Source organism: Geotrypetes seraphini, chromosome 5 (genome assembly GCF_902459505.1).
Source record: "Geotrypetes seraphini chromosome 5, aGeoSer1.1, whole genome shotgun sequence".
In the NCBI taxonomy this organism is placed as follows: domain Eukaryota; kingdom Metazoa; phylum Chordata; class Amphibia; order Gymnophiona; family Dermophiidae; genus Geotrypetes; species Geotrypetes seraphini.
Genome location: NC_047088.1, coordinates 152,789,482 through 152,816,981, shown reverse-complemented (window position 1 = coordinate 152,816,981; position 27,500 = coordinate 152,789,482). Strand labels below are relative to the sequence as shown.

Below are 27,500 nucleotides of genomic sequence, written 5' to 3'. Positions count from 1 at the left end.
GTTACGCTTTAGAGTTTTCTCCCCTATTCACACATGCAACATTAACTGCAAATATTACAGGAATGGACCTGAAATACTGCAAACCTACTTTACCTGTCAAAAGCTGAAACTGTGCTGATAGCCAAGAGGAGGTATAGGAGGCACTGAGCAGGATATGCCAGGGTCTTGTACGATGGAAGAAGGTTTGAGAGGCTAGCCAGCTGGTTTCCAGATAGCACATAAATCACAATGATGTTCCATACAGCATAGCCAGCTAGGAAACCATGAGAAAAGAGGCCAATCACCCTGTGTGCAGCAGAAAGCAATTAGGTTACAGAACTGAAGCAAAACTGTAAACACAACTCATTCTATCCTTTAGCTTTCCAAATATCTACATAATTAAACCAGCTACAGTAATCCCCCAAAACAGAACATATTTAGGGGCACAGTTATCATCGCATTAAGCTCACACTACGAATTCATTAGCATGTGCTAAGCTTTAATAAATGGGCCCCTTAGGTTCCTAAGTATGGCTGAAAATAGGACAAACTTAGGAGCTCAGCTTTTTTGAACATCGGGCAGTCAGTGCTTATTTATCTGAACACAAAAAGAGTGGAAATTTTCAAATATGGCTGCATGGTGAAAAGTCCATGGGTGCATTTATCCATGGGCTTTGCACTTATTTTTCAAAAGGGAAAGCACAAGCAAATTTTCCTACTTTCAAATGGGAACATACAAGCATTTTTGCCCCCAAGAGAACTGTTCTAGGAAAAAAATATTCATATATTTCCATTTTATTCTTCTGCAAGTATTTAAGAACATAAGAACAGCTATATTGGGTCAGACCAATGATTCATCTAGCCCAGCTTCCTGTTTTCAACACAGTAGCCAATCCAGGTCACAGTACCTGGCTAAAGACCAAATAGTAGCAAGATTCCATGCTAGCAATCCAGGCAAGCAGCAGCTTCCTCCACGTCTACCTCAATAATAGGCTATGGACTTTTCCTCCAGGAATTTGTCCAAGCCTTTCTTAAACCTAGCTACACTAGCCGCTGTAACCATATCCTCTGGCAACGAGTTCCAGAGCTTAACTATTCCAAGAATTAAAAAATATTTCCTCCTATTTGTTTTAATATTCTTGTGTAATTTCATTGAGTGTCCCCTGGTTTTTGTACTTTTGGAAAGGGTAAAAAATCAATTCACTTTTACTCGTTCTACACCACTCAGGATTTTGTAGACCTCAGTTGTATCCCCCTCCTCATCTATCTCTTCAATGCTGAAGAACCCAAACCTCTTTAATCTTTCCTCATATGAGAGAAGTTCCATACATCTTCATTGCTCTTCTGTGAACCTTTTCTAATTCCGCTATTTCTTTTTTGAGATATGGTAACCAGAACTACATGAAGTAGTCAAGATGAGGATGCACCATGGAACAATATAGAGGCATTATAATATTCTCTGTCTTATTTACCATCCCTTTCCTAATAATTCCTAGCTTTCTGTTTGCTTTTTTTGCCCCAGCTGCTCACTGAGCAGAAAACCTCAGCACAATAGGTCTACAATGACACCCAGATCTTTTTCTTGGGTGTCAACTCCTAAGGTGGACCCTTGTATAAGATAATTATGATTTGGATTAATTCCTCCCATGTGCATCATTTTGCATTTATTAAATTTCCTCTGCAATTTGGATGCCCAGTTTTGCTACATCCTAAGGTCTTCCTGCAATTTTTCAATCCTCATGTGTTTTGACAACTTTGAATAGTTTTATGTCATATGTAAATTTATCAAAACAATAGCAAAAATGACTCGGATATGTGAAAACCACTGATAGTCAACAATACACTTTCACAAAAATGGAAAAACAAAAAAGGTTACTGTGTTTATATTGGAACATAAGCACATAGACCAGTCTTAATGGAGGAAAAAAAACCTCAGACAGGGGCCCGCCCACCTCCACAATGGTGGAATAACGGTGTTCGAGCAGTCACTTCACTGGCTAAAAACCTCCTAGTAAAAATGGTTCAAACAATGTGCTAGTCTCCAATTGCTTTGAAAATTATGTGTAAGATAGAAGAGAACAACTTATCTTTCTTTCTTCAAGATCGGTACACCAACGGTGGCCAGCGTTTCACTATAAAGCTGCCTCAGGGTGTAGCAAATCCGATCACACTTTAAATCGGACGCCGACAGCGTCTCAAAGATCCAAATTTAATCACCTCATCATTTATAAAAATATGTTAAATAGCACTGGTCCCAGTACAGATCCCTGTGGCACTCCACTATTTACCCTCCTTCGCTGAGAAAAAGGGCCATTTAACTTTACCTTCTGTTTTATCTCCAATAACCAATTTCTAATTCACTACTAAACATTGTCTTCTATCTCATGTCTCTTTAATTTTCTCAGGAATCTCTCATAAGGGACTTTATCAAAACTTTCTGAAAATCTACATCAACTGGCTCACCTTTATCCATGTTATTCAAACCTTCAAAGAAATCAAGCAAATTGGTATTGCAAGACCTTCCTTGGTTGAACCCATGCTGACTGTGTCCTCCATAAAATCCTGTCATTATAAGAAGTTCCTTGAGAGAACCCTCTTATTTCAAGCCGCTAAATTGAATGTATGGCTTGGAAAAATTATGTCAGAGGTTTCTTCCTATCTTGATTTTAGAAAATTATTAAAGACTCAACTCTTTAATAGGCTGGTATCTTAATGCATTCTGCTTCATTTTTTCAATCAAGTTCCTTATATTCAATTTGATATATTTTATCTGTTCTATGTATTACTTCTTTCCCTGCCATGCCGGTATTTTCTGCATTATATTGTAAATGCTTTCTGTCTTTATCTGTTTTTAAGTCCATTATTCTAATTTGTATTTTATCTGCATCCCATGTATTAGCTCACCTTGTTGTGAACTGCCTAGAACTTTTTCGGTATGGCGGTATAAAAGAATAAAATTATTATTATTAAACCATGTGTTCCATAATTTTATTTTTTTTTATAATAGTTTCTACTATTTTGCCCAGCACTGAAGTCAGCTTTACCAGTCTGTAATTTCCCAGATCACCCCGGAACCCTTTTTAAAAATAATGCACATAGATTTGAAAAACATGTTCAGACCTAAGCAAAATGTTGGATCATCATCTGCTACAATCGCTAAGTTTATTACATCAATGTGTGACTTTGCAGTTACATAGCTTACAGTTCATTCACTGCTGGGAAATTCAGTGCATACCAATTTGTACATCACTGGAAATCAGAAATTAAGAAAGTATTTCTACTTAAGTAGTATTCTAAAGAAGCTAATTCTTGCTTTAAACTTAATAACAGAAGCTGTCTTCCTTACATTAAAACTGTCTGGTTCAAATACCTAAAACCACGATGTACTTTCAATGCCACATCCCTGGTTGTCCAAGATGACTTTGCATCCATGAAAACATCAACTTGTTCAGTAGCTTTAATCAGTTCTGAGCGGTCAGCAGCTTGGAATCGACCTTGACCAGGGGGAAATGTTAAAAGTTAAATGTTAAAAGTTGTAATCATCAAGATTTTTTTATAAAAATTTTATTAATAAATGTTTTATTGTAGGAAAATTAAAGCAAAATTTCAATCACAAACATCAAAAACAACAAACTTATGGAGAATTGATGTCCAAGATGAAGACTTCATTAGAACCAAATAGATAATCCGCATAAAAATGTCTAGGGCCTGAATCACTGGAAACATATGGACCCAACACGGTCTGTGTTTTGACACTATTGTCTTCCTCAGGGGTCCCTATAGGTCCTATATGCAGGCTAGTGGATTAAATAAAAACGAAGGCTCCTGCACTGGTGAGATACACTCAATAGCGAAACTGACACCAAGTCAGAAAGTAGAAACCATTAACCCCGTTGAATATCCCCCATTGCTTCCTCACTCCCTATATCCTCTCCCAAACATCTCAAGTCCAACATGAAAAGAGTGCACCAAGTAAGTAGTAAGACTATTAACCAATAGCTGCTTTTCCCGTCCTTGCCATGCACCACAAAACTGCATCTTCTCCATCAATTCCATGAAAATCACTTCCTTTCAATCTCTGATCCCTGTTTTAATGGCTACAGTTTGAGGGTGAAGGGCAATGCTGTCCAAAATGATGTGGCACAGGCTGAAGATGAAGTAAATACTCCTATGGCTGATGCACAATGAACAAAGGCCACAAGACCTCAGAACAAGAGTTGTGCTACTGATCCCATGACCCTTCCCTCCCTCTATCATGTGCTTCCTGTTACAAAGCAGAAGCACAAGAAGAAGGGGAGGGACTGTGAAATCAGCATCACTATAAATATACCAGGTCTCCACAGAAGGGGTTACAAAAGAGACTGATAAAAACAGAGAAAGAAGAGAGAAGGGAGAAGAAATAAGAGTGGAAAGGATTTGGAAGGAGGGTGATGGAGATGATAGAGGTGGGTATTTGGAGAAAGAGAGGGAGAAGTAAGAGTTGGGGAAATGCAAGAAGAGAAGATAAAATAAGATGGAGGGAAGAGAGGGTGAAGAAGGGGAGGAAAGATGAAAGGAAGAAAGGAGAAAAGTGAAAGATGGGGATGTGAAATTAGTGGGAAAGGAGGAAGTGGCAGGGGAAAATTGATGGAGGAGACAATGTCAAGTAAAGAAATACATGGGGGATAGATGGAAATAGAGAGGAATGAGAATAAAAATCATGTAGAGGAGAGAGAAGGAAAGATGTGGAGGAAAAGGAGAGAGAAAAAGGTGAGGGATGTTTGAATTGAGAGCAGAAGATGATATTGTAAACCGCTTAGATCTGTAATATGCTTAAGCGGTAGCGGTATATCAAAAGTTAATAAAACATAAAAGTGTGTGGGGAAGAGGAATATATGTGAGGACTAATAAGTACATAAGAAAGAAGAGGATAAAAAACAAAAAGGAAGAACATAGGCAGGATAAACAGAAACAAATAAAAATGAAAGTAACGGAACTTAAGCATAATAATAAGCAAAAGAAAAAGACGACAGAATGGAAATATCTAGAGGAAATGCTGAGTAATAGAAAGAAAATGTAGAGGTGATATTTAAACACAGGTGCCGATACTCAGTGGCATTTAACAGGAAAGTGCCCCAAGTAATATTGGGGCAGATCCAAAGTTATGCAGTTACTACCAACATTCAGAGCCAGTTCCTGGTTAATTGAGCGGGCATAAAAGGCTCTATAAAAAAAAAGCAGTTCTACCTATATCCTGTTAGTTATCTGTGTACCAGCACTGAATATTAGCAGGGCTTGGAAGGCAGTCATGAAAGTCCCAGATAATTAGACCCTGATTCTATAAAGGGCACCTAAGTCCTGTCTAACGCTGAGTGGGACTTAGGCATCCAAACTAAGTTGTTAATGAGTGATAATTGGCTCATGGACGTCCAAAAAATGTGGACGTCACTTTCTGGCGCCTCCACAATTTTATGGATGCCCAATGGAAAAACTCACGCCTAACGAAATAGGTGTGGTTTGGTCAAGGCTTCAATATGGGCTTCCTTTGATTCATTTGCATAACGCTGAGTGACCTAGGGCATCCATCTCATGCCTACATTGTAGGCAAATGAAAACCAGGTCTACTTTTGAGCTTAGTTTGGGCTTCAGATAGATCCGAGTTCTATGGACGGAACTTAAGCACAGTTTGGGCATCCTTAATGCGATCTGCTAAATAGCTCTCTGGGTTTTTATTTTTGCTTTATTAAGCTCAAAATATTAAGGCACCACATTAACAGGGAACATCAAACAGATATATTGCATGCAAAACCTTCCATTTTTGTGGACAAACAACAATGCTATTTGCTAATTAGAGGAAGAGATCCATTAACTGAAGCACAGAACATGAAACACAGCTTTAGGTTTCTTGCTAAAAAGCTACCCTTTTTTTCTGACTAAACAGTGCTCCAATCAGCTCATTACTGAAAGCAAGGAAAGCACATAAAAAAATATATAGATTGCATACATAACTTCATTTGCTAAAGCTTAAAAACAGGAAAAAAACCCAGATACAGACCTTAGCATGGCTTCTACTTCATTGCAAATGGAGGAGTGCAACTGCACAATGCTGACCTCATTGTGAGATCATCAAGGTGCACCTGCAAGGTAGAATTCCACAATTAAAATATGTGCTGGGATTTGAACCCATGGCCTCTGGAAGATGAGCCCAGGGCTTTTACCTGGTGAGCCACAGCAGCTTCCACTAATGTCTTTCTTCCTCACATCTGATATGATAACTTAGGGATCTGCTAAGCTATGATATTCTCAGGTATTTTCATCTTCACATGGCTAGGATCACTAAGCTCTCATGGTAGGAATTCCCATAACTGAAAGGAAGCAGCTCAAAGGCCCATCCTCACTTACGGTACCCTTTTAGAAAATTCTTATTTTTCAACAGCTTTACCAAAGATAATTAAAGCGATGAAACCTTATCCATAAGACATTTTTTTCTAGTTCCTTTGTTAAAACACTTTGTAAAATATAGAAAGGTAATTAGACCCTGCTTACGACTCTTTTCGATAAACACTTTGCCCACAGGCTGGCTTGTGCCAGTGGGAGCAATAAACACAGGCTGATGTTCTGCATATTTCACTTGTCCTTCAGGGATGATGTCCTCTTCCTCCACACCAAGCTCGTGGGGATACTGCAATTCTGCAGGCCGCGTCTTCCTATTATAAGACATTGCAGCAATAGATTCATACTTTAAAAGAACTCTCATGATTTTATTTTAAAATACATTTCTAAATTACATGCCCTGTCAGACCGTTTGAAATCAGAACAAGGTTTGATAACCAGGAAATAAATTTGCACTCCCAAGTGTCTCTCGCTCAAAAAGGAACAGCTGCCCCATGCTAAGGGCATCATTGTTTGAAAAGCAAAGTTATAAAAATAAAATTATAACGTAATTAACAAGCCCAACTTGACCCACTAGGTCATTTTAAATTATCACATTATTAACACTGTTAGTCCATTTGACCAAAAAATAATCTCCTTTCAATTAATTAAAGAATGAATAATATATAGGCCTTTTTATACTAACTCCTTAAAAAGAAAACTTAAAAGCAAACTTATTGAATATAATCTTGGCAGTCTTATTTACATATAGGTAACTTTGTCCATCTAGTAATGAATCCATGTACAATAGAAACCATTCTTCACTGAAACTGCATTTGGCAGTTTCTATGCTGTAAAAGATGTAAACCAGGTAGCTATTAAATGGCAGGAAACACATCTGGACATTAAGGGTGAAATTCTAAAACTGGCACCTAAACTTAGACACTGGTAGGCACCCTACCGGCACCTAATTGAAGAATGCTATTAGAAATGGCAAAACACAGCAGGATGAAGCGCCTACGGTACCTAAATAAAATACACCAGAATCACACCTACATAAGCACTTTAGGCTGCCAAATGCCAAAGTAGGCAGGCCAATGCCAGAAGTGGCGTTCAGTGGCCTAAATCGCCTAGTAGGTGCAATTCACGCAAAAAAAAGGTACTGGAAATGTAGGACTTGAAAACCCGGCGGCCTAAATCACCTAATAGGCACAATTCAAGCAAAGAAAGGCACTAGAAATGTAGGCCCAGAAAATCCTGGCCTAAATGTCAGGGGCCTATCTTTCCTATAGGCACATTTCTGATACTGGCGCCGATGTGCAATTGACATGTGATCAGCAGTTGCCAATATCGGCATTGGTTACAGAATCTGGCCCTCAGTGTTTTTCTTTATTTTTTTTTAGCCTGGAAAAAGCAGCACAGATTCAATAACAATGCAAACTCTCCCCTATCTACTAAATCTGCAGGGAACAAGTCAGATTAAGGAATAGGCATATGAACAGCAGCATTCTTTAGTCTGCTGCAGGGCTGGTGTGAATGTATTAGGCACCCTAGGCAAACTTTCAGCCTTGTATGCCCCCCCGGCCCCAACATTCAAGATTATCCTAAAATTGCTCCTCCCATACTGGTCTGGATATATGAGCTATTTGTAAACCACCCACATTTTCTACTGGTAACAGTATCTCTTGTTTTTCTTTGAATTTGTTGGGCTTTCATCAGGGCCTATTGTTTTGCATCAGGGGTGTCAAAAGTTGGTCCTCGAGGGCCACAATCCAGTCGGGTTTTCAGGATTTCCTCAATGAATATGCATGAGATCTATTTGCATGCTTTGCTTTCGTTGTATGCTAATAGATCTCATGCATATTCATTGAGGAAATCCTGAAAACCTGACTGGATTGCGGCCCTCGAGACCGACATTTGACACCCCTGGCTTAGACTACTGCTGCTGATCAAGGCCAGTGTTTCTCAACTCGGTCCTGGAGTACCCCCTTGCCATTCAGGTTTTCAAGATATCCACATAAAGTATGCATGAAAGAAATTTGCATATAATGGAAACAGTGTATGCAAATCAAGTTAATGCAAATTCAATATGGCTATCCCGAAAAACTGACTGGCAAGGGGGTACTCCAGGACCGAGTTGAAAAACACTGTTCTAGGCAACTGTCTAGTCCTGCCTAATGGTAGGATGGTGTCTGGCTTACTGGCTTCCTTCTCCATCAATGAGCAGGGGATGGATGAGGTAGCATATGCCATTGCCAACAAATGTTCTATTTTAGATTCATCGAGTGATCTGGGATATTTCATTGGGCAACTATTAGAATGCTGATAACAGTAAATAAAGTTTGTGTTATTTGCCATGGTGTTGGTAGTCTTAAGAAAAATAATTTAGTGAGGTTTGTTACCTTAAAGAATTTGCAGTTCATACAGGAAACAATTTTTTTTTTTTGTGGAGGGAGGGAGTGAATCTAGAAGAGCTGAAAGTTCACTGGTAGTACTCACTTAGTTTTCTTGCGAGGTTTACGAGGTGGGACCTCTTCAGTCGGCTGGTGATCTACTACATCATTACCATTCTGAAACGCAGATGTGCTGGGAAAATTGTGTGGTGCAAAGGATGTTTCAGACTCTACACAAAATACATAAAGCAATAAAAATAATAAATACAAGAGGTTTTGCTTAAAATTGCCAATTAACTCACTTTCATGAAATGGAGCTAAAATACTGCATTAAAATGCAGTTTGGTCAATAACCGTAAAAGCGCAAAAACAGAATAAAGAAGTGTCATAGTACAAAACATAACTCAGATCAGCCAGTCTCCATGTTAAAAATCTAGTAAAGACAATGGGTTTTCACACACATTTTTGCATTCAGCTAATCCAGCTGTAAAGGAAAACTTTCGTATATATTTTATTTTGCCATTTACCCAGAGGGGTATGACTTAATTTTTGAATATTATACATATAAAATGGAGCGTTGCATGGCCATACAACAGGGACGATTTAAGAATTTTATGTTTGGGAGCTATTGGCTAAATATTGTAAAGAGGAATAATTTTTCATTTTGTGGACATGTAAACATACATATCCTGGGGGGTGGGGGGATGGGAATGGTATTTGTATAGTAATCTATGAATTGTTTTGTGAAGGTTTTGATTTAATGTGTTTAGTAACTGGGAGGGTGGAGGAAAATTTCTTTGTGCAGTAATATTTGCAAGTTTTGTTGCGCTTATTATATAATGTACAAATATGTGAATCATTTATTGCGCATTTGTAGTTTGAAAATCAATAAAGTTTAAAAAAATAAAATAAAATATTATGATATAGAGCAGTGATGGCTAATCTTTTTGAGCCCGAGTGCCCAAACTGCCGCACAAAACCAAAGAATTTCCAGAAAAGTGCCAGCACGTCAATTAAACCTTAATAACAGGATTTTAGTATCTAAACTCTTTATAAAGTTGCCTGAACTATGTAACATCATTTTTAAAGGTTGGAATCTTTGTATTGTCAGAGAATCAATTTGATTCACAATCCTTTGGTTTTCATTTCAATTTATTGGCAATTTATAATGTTTTAATGATTTCATTCAATTTAATGAATTTAGGAAGAATTTGATTCAGTTACACAATATATTTTAAATGTATTATTCACATAACATGTCAAATGTATCCTGAGTAAAAAAAAAGATAAACTTCTTAAAACTGTTAACTGTGTCAAGACTCGGTGTGCATTCCCAAAGAGTCTATACATGTTTTTTTGTAAAATTTACAATCAAATTAGAAAATAGTTAAATCATTACATTTCTAATAATATGATGTAAAGAAAACAAAAGAGCTTTCAATTAAACCAACCGTTTTTATTGGAAATTCCAGATTAGAATACAACAGGGCCATGTAAAGTCCCTTTTTTAAATAACATCTTTAAATAATATTTAAATAACTTAGAAAGTGTCTTAACTGCAAACTGAAAACACTGCTTCATGTAAACATATGCATTGGGCATGCTCTGAAAAAAATTTATGTGATTTTTGTTGTTGCATGCATGCTGATAACTTGTCAATCCTTGGCTCATAGTGCGTTAATTTCAGAGCAACACATGCAGCACTCATGTCATCCGTTAATCTGTTTCTAGCATCAGATTTTATATGATTCAAAGCCAAAAACAGCTGCTCACAAGCATAGGATGACCCAAACAAAGTAAGAAGAGCAATCCCAAGTGCTTTCATGGACTTAAAATTGTCTGGCAGAGAATTCCACGCTTTTAGGATTTCATTTTCAGAACTGCTAGCAGTGATTTCATTTGTCACCCTTTCACACTCAATACGTTCAAGAGCCGCATGCAGGTCATTGAATTTACTTTTCCAGATAGAGCTTTCTTGAAATTCCAGTAGCTCCATTTCCAAATTTTGAATATCCAACCACTGTAAGCAGGAAAGATCAAGATCTTCAAATGTGGACTTTTCTGGGGAAGTTATAAATGAAAGGGTTGTCTCCATCTTACGTAACTGAGAAAATCTTTTACTAAAATTCTCCTTTGCTTCGGCTACAATGGTGGAATATGCTTTGTGGATTTCCTGGTGTTTTTTATGACTGTCCACAAATGTTGTAGAATTATCCAAATGTATTTTTAGGTTGGGAAAATATTTTAGCTGTCCACTCTCAAGGTCTTTTTCAAAAACATGCAATTTTCTCTCAAAAGCTTTGATGTCACTAAACATGCTTTCTGCTGTTTTTTCCCATGCCTTGTAATTTTTTGTTTAGTACATTAAAGTGGTTAGTAAAATCTGTAAAGAACATGAGGTTGGTAAGCCAGGCCATGTTGGTGATCTGAACCTCATCAAGAAGGGCTTGAAATTGTCGAAAATTAAGAGCACGCGCCATGATGAAGTTCACCATTTTTGTTACATCTTTGAGGACATCGTCAAGTTTTTTGCTGCTTTCTTTGGCGCAGAGAGCCTCTTGATGTATTATGCAGTGAAATTGAATCAGTGGATGTTTTGCTTCCTTAGCAAAGAAATGAATGAATCCTGATGTTAGGAAGAATCCTGCTTGGAAGAAGTTAGGCTATTTATGAATGAATCCACCATGCTAGGTGCTCCATCGCTAGTAACTGAAACCACTTTTTCTGGACTTATGTCTAGTGATGAAAAAGCCTCCATCACAGTATTGTGGATATCTATCCCTTGTGTTCTTCCAGGCAAAGACAGCAGTTTTACCAGCTCTTCTCTCATGATGTCACCAGTAGCATAACGCAAAATGAGCGCTAGTCTTGCATGGTTAGTAATATCTGTACTTTCATCCAAGCACATGGAGTAGAAGGGTGCTTTTTGTAAGTCGCAAGTAAGCTGTTGACTAACATCAGCAGTCATTCGCAGAACCCTATCTTTTGCAGTATTTCTGTTTAGCGGCATCTCAGAGATGCGCTGCCCAATTTTATCCTTGTTTTGGAAATCATGGAAGAGTGAATTACTCCCAGCCAAAATTGCCTTTTTGATAAAATCTCCATCAGAGAGTGGCTTACCATGTTTTGCCATGCACAGTGAAATTTGAAAGCTGGCAACTGTAAGATGATTAGTTTTTGAAAGATAGTTGCTAAAACTAAGAGACTGGGAGTGATATTTCTTTAATTTTCCTACAAGGAACTCTTTTCTTTGAGCTAAACCAAGTTCAGCAACACTGTTATGGTTGGTCTCAAAGTGACGTTTGACACTTGATGTGCGAGACACAACACTTTCATTACACATAATACACAATGCTTTCCCACTGTGTTCAATCACTCCATATGTCTCTGTCCAGGCCTCTTGGAATGGTCTTCCACTATCTGTTTTTGCTTTTTTTGCTGTACTCATTTTCTTTGTTCAAGACTTCAAGTCTACAAAAAGATAAAATTTGTATAATAAAAAAAATCTAATGAAGTGCTGTATACAAATCCGTCCCCTTAAAAAAATATGTGATTGGGGAATTTTACTAATTGTAGACATCCGTTTTGGTCAAAAAATATACTGTCTCACAGCCCCGCGGCGGTTCAGGCAGCTGCGAGGAACACATTGCCAGGCAGGGCCGGACTGGGACAAAAAATAGGCCCGGGCATTTTAGGTTGAGCAGTCCAATCACATGACCTCACGCAGGCCCCGCCCATTGAAGTCCAGGGGCAGGGCTAAAATGCAGAAGCACGGCCAGCCACTAATAAGAAGTGACTGCGATTCCCCAAATAAAATGACCTGCAAACTGGATTAATCGCATTAATGACTGTACAACATTGGATTCATCACAATAACAACTAATTAAGAGGTGACCTGAGTGTATGGGAAAAGGACTTTTATTTTTCATTATTGGAGCCTTTGTTATTTTATTATGATGTTTACAAAAGCACTGTGAAGGGCCACATATACACTTTACTGTTTTTTTTGCTATATTGAGTTTTCCATAAGGTACAGCGCAGAGGATTAGTGTGTTGGTTGTTCACAGAGAGCCCACCCTCCTCTCAGCTTACTGAACTTCTCTATGCAATCATCATAAGCAGCTTTTTTATTTCCTCGAATTTAGCATGTCCCCCATGGAAGATACAGAGGTTTTTACAGAGGAGCACATTATTAGACACATTAACATCCCCCCATATCCTCACCTCTCTAGCATGGGAGCACTAGGAACTGTTCCTGATTACAGATGTCACATGTGGAGTCACACTACAGCCTCACTGAGTTCCTGTGACAGACTCAGTGTGAAGCTTCTCTTCCTCCCCCCACTTCCCCCTCACACACTGCCTGGCTCATAGGATACTAAGGGGAAGACAGGCAGGCTAAACATCCACTCACAGGACTGCAGCCAGCACAGGAGGATGGGCCGCGGCCCACCGGGACAATGCCCGGTCCTCCCAATGGCCAGTCCGGCCCTGTTGCCAGGTGAGCTGCAAAGCAGACACCGGCACACTCGCCTCCCGCCGCGTCGCATATCTTAATTGCGGACCTTCCCGCGTGCCAGCTGCAAGGCCTTCACGTGCCACAGCTGGCACGCGTGCCATAGGTTCGCCATCGCTGATATAGAGGATAGCACATGACTAATAGATCAGTCTGAGCCAGACAGCGCTCCAGAGAGAACAGGAGGGCTTCAAAAGACAAGATAGCTCAAAGGAACCCTGGAATTGCAGGAGCTTAGAGTACAAGTGCAGTTAATTATGCAAGTGCTGCTAATTAAGCAGGCTGCAGACTAATTCTAATGGCATCCTGCCTTACAGACAAGGGGGGGGGCAAGAACAAATCAGGTATAGAGAGCAGGACAGCTAAAAAAGAAAAAAAGGATGTCAGAACGAGAGGAGGTTCAGCTCTAGAGAAGGACATGGTGACAAAATTCATCACCGTTCCTGTCCCCGCAAATAACCACATGAAACCATCTCCGTGTCATTCTTTAAGGAGAGAAGGAAGAATCATATGATGAATGGGCATAACCCAGGGATGGGCAAACTTTTTGACTCGTGGGCCACAATGGATTCTTAAATTTGCCAGAGGGGCCAGGCGACCCCGGGGGGGGGGGGGGAGGGTCTGATGCGCTGCGAGAAAGGGCTAAGGCAGAAAGAAAGAAAGAACCCCCTCCCCCAAAGGGCAGACTGTTGTCTCTGGTTTATGCTTTCATCTTCTTTTCACTCTTTTCCTTCCAGCATCTGCCCTCTCTGTCTCTTCAATCCAGCATCTGCCCCTTCCATCCACTGTCTGCCCTCTCCCCCTGCCTTCTTTCTATGTCCCTCTCCCCTTTCCATCCAACCTGCAACCCCCTTCTCCTTTTTACATGATTCATTCCAACTTCGCTGCTATGTGGATTTCAAGTAAAAACAATGAATTGAAAATTTCAACAAACATCAAAGGTCACAGTTTACCTAAATACCAAAACTTGTTTTTATCATTTGAGACTGTTAAAATGGCTAAAACCTATTTATATCTTTCAAAAAATTATGCAAATATTCCCCATCAATGACTTTGCGTTCATTACAAAAAGGACTTCTTGCATTACCTGGATTAGATGTGATCAAGTTGTCATCAACTAGGAAAAGAGCACTCTTTCATTGGACCTTTCTTGTGGAACTCCTGCTCTAAAGTATGTCGGGCGAAGCCTTCCTACTTTGCTTTTCATAAGCTGTTAAAACTTTACTATTACAGCAGTTTTATTCTTAATAGGTAGTGGGGACTGATGTGGCTTTCTCCCCTTCCCTCCGCTCCTCTTCCAGCATCTTTCAGTACTTGTCAGCGCAGTGATTCACTTAGGTTGCCTTGGGTCTTTTGATGGGTCGCGCCTGCCTCTGAGGAAAGAGGAAGTTGCATCATCAGAGGTGGGCTGCGACTCAGCAAAAACCCCAGGCTGCCTAAGTAAATCCAAGTACTGAGAGCTGCTAGGAGCGGAGTGGAGAGGAGGAAGCCACTGTCAGAGGATCCCCCTGATCTCGCTGGCCCTGCAAAGATCAGCAGGAAATTTCAGTGCGCCGGCCCTGCATCGACCGGCAGGAAATTTTTGGCGGGCCGGATTAAAACAGTAAATGATTCGGATATGGCCCATGGACCGTAGTTTGCCCATGTCTGGCATAACCATTGACCCTCAAGCTTTGCATTGAAGAATGCTGGTGTAGAAGGACTGAAGTTGAGGTAAGACAATAAAGAATGTCACGGGATTGTTTCCTGCGGTTATCCACGGGGATGGGAATGGTGATGAATTTTCTCACCGTGTCATTCTCTATTCAGCTCTTAAGACTGCTGGAAGGAGATAGGAGCTTGTTGCACAGAATGCTGTTCTGATATTAAAACTTAAAGAGATTTGGGAATCTTATAAGAGGGCAACGTGTTTATTATGCAAATTTCTGAATACAAGCCATAGTATAAGATCCATCTTCTAAAACTGTGATCTCTTGATTAAAGAGAACATTGATAAAGAAATTAGATCTTATCTGCTAATTTTCATTCCTTCAGTCTCTCCAGACCACAAGTGGTATGTGTAAAACTGGAAAGCCTGAAACAATTACTCTTCAACCTACATCACCAGCAGATGCTGACTCAGCTGAAGAAGGGCGAGAATGTAACACCTTATACTCTTCCAGATGGGTTAGTCAGTCAGTCACATGTACTTTGCTGGCTAAGGGATGGTTATGTCTGGGACTTTTGATAATTAACGTAATAGAGTCGCAGCTTTACGATATCTTCTCAGGAAATTTCTGTAGTATAAACAAATGTATTTTGAAGTGTTATTTTGTAAATATTTATAGAGTTACCAGATATGCTGTATCTACATATACAGTTTTGTGCAATCATTAGTATATTTTTGTAATCTGTTTGTCATATTTCTAAGAATTTATATTATTTAATAATATACAAGGGTCATTTCATAAATAATGCACAAATTGGCAACATTGGGGAATGGATGATGCAATTGCAATAAACCTAGTTTCACTTTCACTTCAGTGCTTGAAGCAGCAGGGCGTGTGCTTAGCTCTGTAGTATACATAGTGTGGCTGAGACAAGTGTGGGAAATGGAGGCTGCAGGTGTCTCGGGTACTGTGTCTGTTGACGATCAGAGGTCGTACATTAAGATTGAAACACTATGTGGCAGAAATCCACAGTGCGTTACGTGAAGTTTGTGGTGAGTTAACAGTGGACCTTAGCACAGTTTCTCAGTGGGCAACTCGTTTTTGGAGTGATCGTGTAAGCATAGATGATGATGCAAGACCAGGAAGGCCGAAATCAACTACTGCTGAACGATGTGTGAAACTCGTGGCTGATGCTCTTGAACAAAGATTGTCGTGCGACATGTGAGGAACTTTCTGAAACCACAGGGATTCCACTGACATCAGTATTATCACAGAAAAATGAACAAAACCTGACCTCAGTTGCTCTTAGCTGGGCTACTCATTCTTCACGACAATGCTCGCCTGAACATAGGAAATGTCGTCATTGAAAAACTACGCGAATACGGCTGGGAGGTATTACCTCATGCTCCCTAAAGTCTAGAAATGAGTCCACCAGACTTCAACCTTTTTCCAAAGTTGAAACAACCTCTGCATGGACATCATTTTGCATCTCTGAAAAAACTTTCTTCCGCCGTTACCCAAGCCATTCAGCAACTGAACAAAAATGGTGTCTTGAATGGAATAATGGAACTTTCCGGATGTTGGGACTCGGTCATTGCAAAGCAGGGAGACTATATTAAAGGATTGCAAAGAAATACTTGAAAAAAACCCCAAATAAACATGTAAAAAAAAAACAAAAAACGTTTGCATTATTTATGAAATGACCCTCGTATAATCCCACATTTGGCATTCTTCTTCTAATAAGGTAGCCATACTACAATTACAGGGTTGAAAGAGGTACACTCATATTCCTAGCAGAAAGCATGACAGACGTCTTAGCAATGCCTAGAATGTAAAGCCAAAGTTCTTTCTATATAAGGGCTAAGTTGTAAGTAGACTGTTAATGCATAATTACTATTTGGTTGAGTTCAGAATAATTACTGTCAGAGTGATTTTCTGTTTTAGATTTGCACCTACAACATCAGAGTGCTGCAACAAATTAGATTCCTTTCCTACACGAGGTACATTTTGACACTGCTTTAAAATATAGCTGTTCCAGAGGGAATCATTTCAGATAAGTCATTTTGAAAATTTATAATCTTGGAATAATAACATAGTAGATGACAGCAGATAAAGACTTGCATAGTCCATCCAGTCTGCCCCTAAAGACGGCTCCAGTCACATCTGCCACTCCATGCAGGTTACACTCCTTCATGGTCAAATACTGGCATCAAAATAGGGCAGTCACACAATCATGGTTTGGGTGCAGCATAAGCACATCCATTGTCAATATCTAATCAAACCCACAATCCAAACAACTGACATTTTATTCACAATCAACCTTAAGGTGTTTCCCCTACCCCTCTGATATACACTCATACCATTTGATATGAATGTGACACAAAACACACCACGTGTTCTTGATCTGTTGCTGCTATTCTCAGTTCACAGACCATAGAAGTCTGCCCGCCACTAGCCCTAGATGCTGACAGACTTTTCTTTTCAATTGAGAGTATAAATACCGCTGGCTGTTGCATGCCCTTCGGAAATATTGTATGCTACACAGAAGGAAAAGTTTGTTAAACTCCCAAAATGCATCTCTTTAATGTTCTTTCCCCTACCAGCAGCCAATCTCTTCTTTTTTCGCTTCTTTCGTGGTACAGCATCTGGTAACTCAGGAGTGAGGGGCTCCCTGCTCTCAGATGGCCGACGGACATTTGATTGCACTATGTCTTCTAAGATGGGAGAGAGAGAAAAGGGAGCAATGTTAAATCAGTAGTGCTGAAAAAACAATTCTCCTAAAACAGTGTTTCTCAACATGCAGTACCCCCCTTCTCCTCAATCACCGCTGCCACTGGGGATCCCATGCCGTCCTTCCTGCCCTCCAGCTGCGCTGAAGCCGACCAGAAGGCTTCCCTCTGATGTCAGAGCTGACTTTGGACAGAAGTCTTCCAGGTCAGCCGGGGATCCCAGCTACCTCAACAGTCCTTCCCGCCTTCAACCGCACTTGCTTGCAGGGACGCAGGCAGCGGCTCTTGCACGCTGCATGTGGCTGATCTTGAAGCCTTCCCTTCAACATCAGAGCTGACGTTAGAGGGAAGGCTTGCAGGTCAGCCACATGCAGCGTGCAAGAGACGCTGCCCGCATCCCTGCAAACAAGTGCAGCTGAAGACAGGAAGGAGCAACCCAGCTGGACAACCCTGAAGGGAGCGACCGTGGCCCTGGAGTGAGCAAGTAAGGGAGAGAGGAGATATCAACGTGGCACAAAGGAAGAAAGGAGTGGGGAAAAAGTACGTTTGGACATGGGAGGAGCATGAATTTGGGACAAAGGCTGGAAGGCAGGGAAGGGAGCAGAAACTCAGAATACAGAAGGAAGGGAGGGGGCATGAATTTGGGACACAAGGGAGGGAGGAAGGGGGCACTAACTTGGGACATAGGAGGGAGGGCGGGAATAAAAAGAGAGAATTGTTGGGCATCATTGTGCAAGTAAGAGGGAAAGATATGATGCACATGGAGAAAGGAAGAAAGAGGAACATTGGGCATACAGAGAGAGAGAGAGCGGTAGAGATGCATGGGGAAGAGAAGGATGAGAGGTAGAAATGTTGGATATGGTGGAGCGAGAACAGAGAGACAAATTAAAGGTGATGAAAGGGGGAAGAATGTTGGACATAGTGATGGAGGGAGAGATGTGGCATGATGTTGGAGAGGAGTGATATAAAAATGTTGGGCATGGGGCTGGTGGGCAGTGATGAAAACCGGGGAATGAGAGAGGGAGAAATGTTCGATGTGGAAGTAGGGGGAGTGGGAGAGATGCACCCTGGATCTCTCTCTCTTTCCCCACTCCCTTTGCAGCAAGGGAGGAAATGAGAGAAGGAGGGAGACAAGTTGGCAATCGGGGTGGAGGAGAGAGGAAGAAAAGTTGGACTCATGGAGAGACTGAGAGAAATGTTGGTTGGGGAAGGGAATCAGATCCGGAGGAGGGGAAGCATGCAGGAGGCAGAAAGAAAGAATTATTGGATGCACAGTTAGAAGGAAGTGCAACCAGAGACTAATGAATCACCAGACAAAGGTAGGAAAAATGATTTTATTTTCAACTTTGTGATCGAAATGTCTCAGCTATGAAAATTTATATCTGTAGTCTATATTTTGCACTATATTTGTCCATTTTTTTAACTTGTTACTGAGTTGACATTTCATATTTTAAAGTCATCTGCCTTGACCTCTTTGGAAAAAAAAACGAATATAAATGATAATTAACATTTTCTCTTGCGTATGTGGTTTTTAATTTTGTGGTTACCATTATGTATTGTTAATAAGATTACATTGTGTGTATGTGAAAAGTGAATGGAAAAAATTGCATTACAATACTATTATTATGGGGGTGGAGTCAGGGCAGAGTTTGGGCGGGAATACTCAATTTATAATTGTTAGACTTAGGGGGTACTTGGCTTGAAGAAATTGAGAAACTCTGTCCTAGAACACAGAATATTCTTGGTTCTTTCTGTGCATTCTGCATTTTCACTAACATTGGCTATTCTGAATGGGACAACTCATTTTTCTTCCTATGAGCCCATGTTCACCTGTTATACAGCACCAGGGGGTCTGGTGATGTTTGCCTCATGGTTGCCTGCATACAGGAACAGTCAGAGACAGCAAAAGGCATCTTTTAACATGGCCACTAACTAGCAGCAGTAACACGCTAATTTCAATATCAACACATATATTTGAAAAGAGGACCTCCTATGGCAAATATGAACTGAAAGTAATCAATTATCTTTTTACTAATTAAAAAATGGAGGGGTTGGAGATTCTAAAAATCCCACAAAGTTCCTTTCCACCAATTTCAAAAATCTATTATACAGTGGTACCTTAGTTTACGAGCATAATTTGTTCCAGAAGCATGCTCGTAAACCAAATTACTCATATATCAAAGCGAGTTTCCCCATAGAAATAAGGGAAACTTGCTTGATTCATTCCACCCCGAGGCCAGTGGCACTGCTCTACCCCCCCCCCCCCCGAGAACCGGCATTGCTTCCCCCTGTGTGATCCGCCATCCCCCCGCTCGCATTGCCCCCCCCGCCGCGATCTGACATTCTCCCTGTACCCATCACCCACCCCCCATCTGGCACCCGGCACCAGCACCAATGCACAGGACATGCCGGTGCCAGTGTCCGAAGATCTGTCGTCCTTTTTGCTGGGCCTTGAGCATCTGCGCATGCTCAAGGCCTTAGTTCCTGCTCCCTCCGAGATTCTCAAGATCTCCGAGAATCTCGGAGAGAGCAGGAACTAAGGCCTTGAGCATGCGCAGATGCTCAAGGCCCAGCAAAAAGGATGACAGATCTTCGGGCACCGGCATATCCTGTGCGTTGGTGCCGGTGCCGGGTGCCAGATGGGGGGTAAGTAATGTGTTCGGATGGGTGATGGGTACGGGGAGGATGTCGGATCATTGCGGGGGGCAACACGAGCGGGGGGGGGGGGGCTGGATCGCGCGGAGGGGCGCTCGTACATCGAGGCACGCTCGGTTTTCGAGGTGCCGATTTTGCGAATGTTTTGCTCGTCTTGCAAAACACTCGCAAACCGGTGCACTCATAAACCGAAGGACCACTGTATTTCCTTGGGAAAGATGAAGACCCCGGAGGACAATCAAGAACCTGTAACAGATGTATTAGACTTAACAAATTTATTAGAGAAGTCAGAATCAGAGCATTTAACGGCTGCTACACTTTTTGTTCAATTAGCTTTAGATTCAGATAGAGAATGGCTTTTGAAGTTGTTGGTTTTTTTTAAATATAAAGATGTTTTGTTTCTGAATCAGAAAATAAGAATGTATCCAGATATTTCTAGGATAATCCAGAAAAAAAGGAAACAGATTTTGCTCTTGAGACCTCAGGTGTTAAAAATTGGAGCTACATTTATATTGAAATAACCCCATAAATGTTTAGTTAATTTTAGGGGAGCTAAATATACCTTTTTTGAATCTGCACAGTTATCGAGGTTTATTTTGGATAAGGAGGTGACGACTGCAAGTACCCCTATTAGTAACCAAGATAACATTCCCAGTTAGTAAATTGGGTCCACTTCAGCTTTCTTGATTTTTTTTCCCCCCCAGATAAAACGTTGGATTAAATAGTCTCCGATTTGTGATACTCCTCCCTCAATGATTGTGGACTAATTAACAATAGAAAGAATATTTAATTTTTCCTATATTGTTTTATGTGACTTACTGTATGATGGATGGTGACGGGTCAAAAGCGCGCAAGGACAAAGGCGCGCCGACAACTGAGCGCAGACAACTGAGCACAGGGCTTAATCGCGCCAAAGAAAACCCGTATTTTAAAGGGCTCTGACGGGGATGTGGGGGGGAACCCTCACACTCTACTTAAAAGGGATTGCGCTGCCTCACGCTACCATGTTGGGGGTGTGTGGGGGTATAACCCCCCACATTATACTGAAAACTTAATTTTTCCCTAAAAAACAGGGAAAAAGTTAAGTTTCCAGTATAATGAGGGGGGTTACAACCCCCCAAATACCCCACAACGCCAGCATGATCTCTATTAAGTAAAGTGGGGGGGTTCCCCAACAATACCCCCCGTCGGAGCCCTTTAAAATACGGTTTTTCTTCGGCACGATGAAGTCCTGTGCTCAGTTGTCCGCGTGCCTTTGTCCTCGCGCGCTTTAGACTACGAACCATGATGGATACTGTTTTATTTCATTATGATTGTTGTTATCATAAAATTTAAACTCAATAAAGATAAAGTAATAAAAAAATGGAGGGGTAATTAAATTAAAAAAAAAAAAATGGAGGGGTCAAAAGGAATGCAGGATGAAGAAATTCAAATAATGTTTCCCAAATATATGATCCCACAGGATGATTGAATAAAACGTCTAGAGTTCTACAAATATTCCAAATCTAGCATGCAACCTCAGCATCCTCTTACCTAGTGGACTGCTTGACCTGGGCTTTTTCTTTCTTGGCCGACTCAATGGAACCTCGGCTATAAAACAATAGAGAAGAGCCAATGACAATATACAACAATTTTTCTTGGAATAAAAAGAAATACAGCTTAGATTCCATGATTAAAGGATCATGTAGCCTTAAAAAATATTACCATGTGTTTCAAGTTGAATTAAGGTAAAGGTATTTTGGCAGACATACAAACTTTGACATCAAGTATTACCAGCAGGGCAGCCAGGAGTGGGCAAGAAGGGTGTCGCACCAGGAAGGGCAGAATACCATGCCACCACTTTGAGTCTGTCTCTCTGAGCACACACCAAAAAGGAAGATACAGCAAACAACCCTCGCAGGGGGCACATTTTGTTCACCGACTGCCCTGCTCATCAAGGTTCGCCATGCTTATTTCTTTGCCAGTATTTTGTTATGACGTATAACAAAAGCAAAAACACACAAATAGTCATAAGAGACAGGTTATGGAATATCCTTACTACTAAATCAGATCTCTTAATTGGCAATTAGAACAAGTCCATTCAATCATGAGTTAAATTAAGGTATCACTCAACACTCAACAATGGAAAAAGTCCATAATGTTGTCAAACGTATTAAATGGACTTTTCACACAATTGCTCACCAATATGTGTATTCTTGTATAACGCTAATGAGCTCTCAGATACCTGCACTGATCGGTCATAGATTTTTAGATCAGTTATAGCAAGTGGAAGATATCATTCATTGAGCTCGATGCGTTTTTTTAAACTTTTCTTTATATGTGCCTACAAAAATTTAAAGTGCTACGTGCCATAAATTTATGAAAAACCAGCCCAGCACTTATCTTAATTGTAGCCGGTGCCTCTTGTATGTAGCTTTTCGATGGCAGCCCTGTTTCTGTTTAAAAGCAGCGCCTTTTTTTGCTTTTAAACAGAAGCAGAGCTGTGCAAAAAAACGTAGACCCCTGAAGAAGCCATAATTTTGGCGAAACGGGTCCCCATAGGGCCATCGAAAAGCTACATACAAGAGGCACCGGCTACAATTAAGATAAGTGCTGGGCTGGTTTTTCATAAATTTATGGCACGTAGCACTTTAAATTTTTGTAGGCACATATAAAGAAAAGTTTAAAAAAACGCATCGAGCTCAATGAATAATATCTTCCACCTGCTATAACTGATCTAAAAATCTATGACCGATCAGTGCAGGTATCTGAGAGCTCATTAGCGTTATACAAGAATACACATATTGGTGAGCAATTGTGTGAAAAGTCCATTTAATATGTTTGTTTAAATTAAAGTATGTAAGCACCACCTGCTTAATTGTATAATAATAAAACCCTAGAGCAAGCATGTGCTCTTGAAATTTCATGATTCTTGGCGCAGTGAGGTGTGCTTCTGTGCCAGTCCTCACGGTGCCTACGCTAGCTGGAGGCGCGTCACTGTGCAGCTCTTTCAACGGCGCCCGGCAACAACCGCCTTACAGTCGAGCTTACGGGCTGCTGACCCCACAGTACTGCACCTGGTCGCTGACTGAGGTGGCGGCGCGGGGCACTGCACGACCTGCTGGATCTTTCATGTGATCCGCGGTACAGGGGCGGGAGCGTGGAGATCAGGTCCAGGAAAGAGGAAGGTTGGTTGTTGTGCGCTGAAAGGGTAAGGGAGCCGGCCAGAAACAAACATGCTGCTGCACAGAGAAGTGGGGTGGGGGAGGGGAGGGAAATGCTGCTGCACAGAGAAATGGAGGGAGGAGGGAAATGCTGCGGCTACACAGGGAAGGGTGGGAGGGAAATGCTGCTGCTGCACAGGGTAGTGGGGTGGGGGGAGGGAAATGCTGCTGCTGCACAGGGAAGTTGGGGTGGGGGAGAGGGAAAGGGAGCCAGGGAACAAACTTGCTTTGCTTTAGGGGGAGAGGGGTGTGCTGAGGGGCAGGGAGCAATTTTGGTTTGCTTTGGGGGGGAGACAGAAGGGGGCCACAGAGAAAGACAGACAGACAAAGGGGGCCAGGGAGAGCCACAGACAGAACGAATGACAGACACACAGACAGCGTCCAAGGAGAGAGAGAGACAAAGAAAACAAAACAGACAGACATCTGCTCTAGCACCCGTTAATGTAACAGGCTTAAAGACTAGTTATATTATAAAACCAAAAGGGACCTAAAAGAGTGAAGTAAGGTCATATTTTAAAAAAGGAAAAATAGTTTGAGGGGTATGGCACTTTTCTCTTCCTTCCTTGCATTTCCATCAGAACAGATCTGGACTTCATTCACAGCTTCCAGGAACAGATTCGTTAATTTTGTATCAACTTGGCCAATAGGCCCTAAACCTGATCACTAAATGTCACTACTGCATAATGATAGGAACTCTCTCCTCCACAGTATCCGATGTCCTAATCAGCCCAGGGAGAGAAGAGCTGACAACTGAATCCACGTCCTCCAGAAGGCAATGCCACTGAGCCACCAGGCATAAAATAATATTAGATCTTCTTTCTTTTTTGGTCCCTAGTTATAAGATCAACAATGGAAAAGACTGGGGGGGGGAGGCGGGACTCTCTTAAGGTAATGAGTTGCTCTGAGTCTGCCAGAGCAGCTATGCTGACTGAATCCTTGAAGGAGACCTCTACTTACCCAGGGAGCTGGCTGTTTTGTGTGGTAAAAAGATATTGCCTATTTTACACTGAAGATGTCCAAAGTGGCTTCTGCTTGAAAAATTGTTGTTCTATTGCTTCTTTTCCTGGGTCTCCTTCCTGTTTATAATAATAACTTTATTTTTTCTATACCGCCACAATCTTACAACTTTTAGGCGGTTTACACTGAAGAGAGCTGGACAATCAGCGAAATACAGAATACAAATAGCGAAGATGTATTTGTATTATGAGATATAATGGTAAGAATATCAAGTGATGTTTACTATGTTACTGATTTGATATTTGTACACTTGATGAAAGTTTAAAAAAAACAAAAAAAAAACCAAATAGCGAAGATGTCACTAACAGCGAATTACAGAATACAATTAGTAAAAATACACATATTTCTCAAAGTTATCAGCATGGTGATTGATAGTTTTAAAAATGGTATCCGATTAGGAGATAAATCTATCGAACAGTGCTGTCTTAATTTCTTTCCGAAATGCGCCATAGGTCAACCTGGCTCTGTTGATGTAATTGCCTAGCCATGTCTGCTGTTTACTAGCTTGAAACTTGAAAGTTCTGTCCAGAAAGGACCTGTATTTGCAATCAGAGATCCTTAGATAGGCAAAAAGATTACAATTTCTGGTTGTCCTAGTGGGGATGTGTAGCTCGAAATGTGGTAAGCGATAGGTAGGGGCCATTCCCCACACCAGTTTGAAGCAAAAGCAAGAGAACTTGAACATTACCATAACATGTTACTAGTTATATGTTTATACTTTTGGAATAGACTGCACCTTTTATTCTGCCAAGTTACTTATCACAGATCTGCACTTCAGCGTTCACTGTTTCAGTTACTCACACTTACAGGTAGCAGCAGTACGATGCCAGCATAGATTTCCGAAGAGGATTCATGATAGGAGTGGCAAAGAGAGGCTTTAAAATACTTCTCTCATTAATTAGTCCTCCAGGAATAAAAATGAGAATAAAAGATGAGCCCTGTTACTCAGGTTGTATTTCTGGGTGTTGCTTTTGTTTGAATCTCCTGACCAAGTTTGGTTCTGCTGTAGAACAAATTAGATGCATTTCAGCTTCAAAGCGAGAACAAAGAAAGGCAATTGCTGTTACGGTGGGAACCCTTGCCAGTAGAGACTAGTGCTGAGGTGGCAATTTCCAGAAAATACTCCCTCCAGAAAAAAAGAGCAGGGAATATTTCCAATAGCTTAGTTCTGTGTAAGGAAATCAGAGCTATCTTACACTCCCAAGGTATGGAGGGGTTGTTTAGGAGTGTTAAGTTTGATTTAGGAAAAAAAGATTAATAGAGTAGTAATGATTTAAATGAATATCTGGTAGTACTTTAAGAAAGACATTTTAAAATACATATACAAAACTCTTTATGACATAAGTGACTGCTCTGAGAACTACTTTCAAGGATAAATACACTTGAAGTGATAGGTCTGAATAGGTTCAAAAAGAGGTCTCAAGAGTTGCATGAAAACCTCACTAAGATCCCAAGAATAAGCTTTCAAAACTTGACACAGAAGGAAGTTAAGATACTGGTTTTCTCTGATTTTGGCTGTGGTAAACTGCTGTTACACTAAGATGAACTCAAGCAGATTTTTTTTTTTATTATGCTTTTATGAGTACTACACGCACAAGAAAATTAATCTTGATTTTACAAAGATGGAGATTATTCTGAAGGAGTGCTGAAAAAGGATCTGCCACTAACATGTGAGTATGTGCTTTCTGGAAAACTGGGTCCTAAAATTTGGGAAAAAGAGATTACAAGATAAACTGATAAACTATATATCTGTTTTTATTTAAAACTTAGAAAGCAGGTTAGTTTAAAAAGTCTGGGCCTGATAACATATTCAGTGGCAAGCGGGAAACATATCACTCGCTCATCTAGACAGTTTTGAAACTTACACACATACCAGGTTTCAGGTTTATTTAAAAATTTGATATACCGCCTTATTTAAAATTCAAAGCGGTTTTACATAATATAAAAACAGAGTATAATAAAAACGTACATTAAGAACAAATTACAAACAATGCTACAATCAATCAAACGCACTGACGAACATAAACTTACCGATACAAGATGGAGAAGGGCAGAAATACAATTTGTATGAAGAGAAAGAGTAGGGAAGAGGGATCAAGACACAAGGAAGGGGAACAAAGTATAAAAAGTCTAGAATTATGTAAAATAAGCTAAAATGATTAAAAGATGGCCAGGAACAGATTTCCATTACCGTCTTTAAAAGGACTATCATACACCATATGCGTCTTTAAAAAGAAAAGCCTTCAAGTTACTAGGCCAAACTTGGGTCTTGGTTGGGTTATACTTAATAAAGACATTTCCCAAAAGACTAGCTATGACTAGCCATCTCACGTGTCTTTTTTGTTTTTGGCTTGTTTGTAACTTTTGGTTTCCTTTTTTCTTCTGGTTCTTCCATTTCTATGCCAATATTCTATTCCTTCTGTGAACAGCCACAAATGTTGACCACTATTTCAGCCATTTGAAAATGCTTCCATAGCTTTTCAGTGATTTTAGTTACTCTGGCATGTTAGTTGGACCGAGCTTTGTTTTATCCCAGACCTGTCATCTATGAACATATACGCCACAGTGACCCCTGATGCAGGCGTTCCTCAGACGCCGAAACACAGTGCTGCGTCGGGTCCACAGCTTCTGCTTGTGTCCTTTTCTGAAATAAACAAGTTCCTTTTGTACCGTTTTATACCGGTGGGTTCTCTGTCCTGTTGGACTTTTTGGTGTTTATTTGGATATAACTGTCATCAAATTATTCTAGTAATATCCATTCAGATCAAGCAAAATATTTCTAAATTGTAAATACAACTTCTACAAAGTCAGTAAAAGGAATAATGAAGTCAATTTACCTTGGGGTATACTTCAGATCCAAATAATTTCCATTAAAGAATCCATAAAAAGAAAGAAAGAAATGATTTGCAATTAATAAAAAGTCACTACTAGCAACAAGACCAAAACTCAGCTATTTTCCAATGTAAAGTTAAAAATGAAATGTCCTTTTCCAGCTACAATTCTTTAACG

At 40.4% G+C, this 27,500-nt stretch overlaps 1 protein-coding gene across 3 annotated transcripts in view; it reads right to left on the bottom strand.

Moving 5' to 3' along the window:
* Positions 1-27,500, bottom strand: part of TMEM237 (transmembrane protein 237) — a 58,376-nt gene that overhangs the window by 19,437 nt on the left and 11,439 nt on the right. For all 3 annotated transcript variants that reach the window (XM_033945801.1, XM_033945800.1, XM_033945803.1), the window contains exons 3-9: positions 27,329-27,339; positions 21,805-21,861; positions 17,488-17,601; positions 8,829-8,952; positions 6,504-6,664; positions 3,349-3,472; positions 94-285 (exon numbers count right to left, since the gene is read on the bottom strand). In XM_033945801.1, the coding sequence (XP_033801692.1) occupies positions 94-285; positions 3,349-3,472; positions 6,504-6,664; positions 8,829-8,952; positions 17,488-17,601; positions 21,805-21,861; positions 27,329-27,339 (783 nt within the window). The remainder of the gene's footprint in view (positions 1-93; positions 286-3,348; positions 3,473-6,503; positions 6,665-8,828; positions 8,953-17,487; positions 17,602-21,804; positions 21,862-27,328; positions 27,340-27,500) is intronic.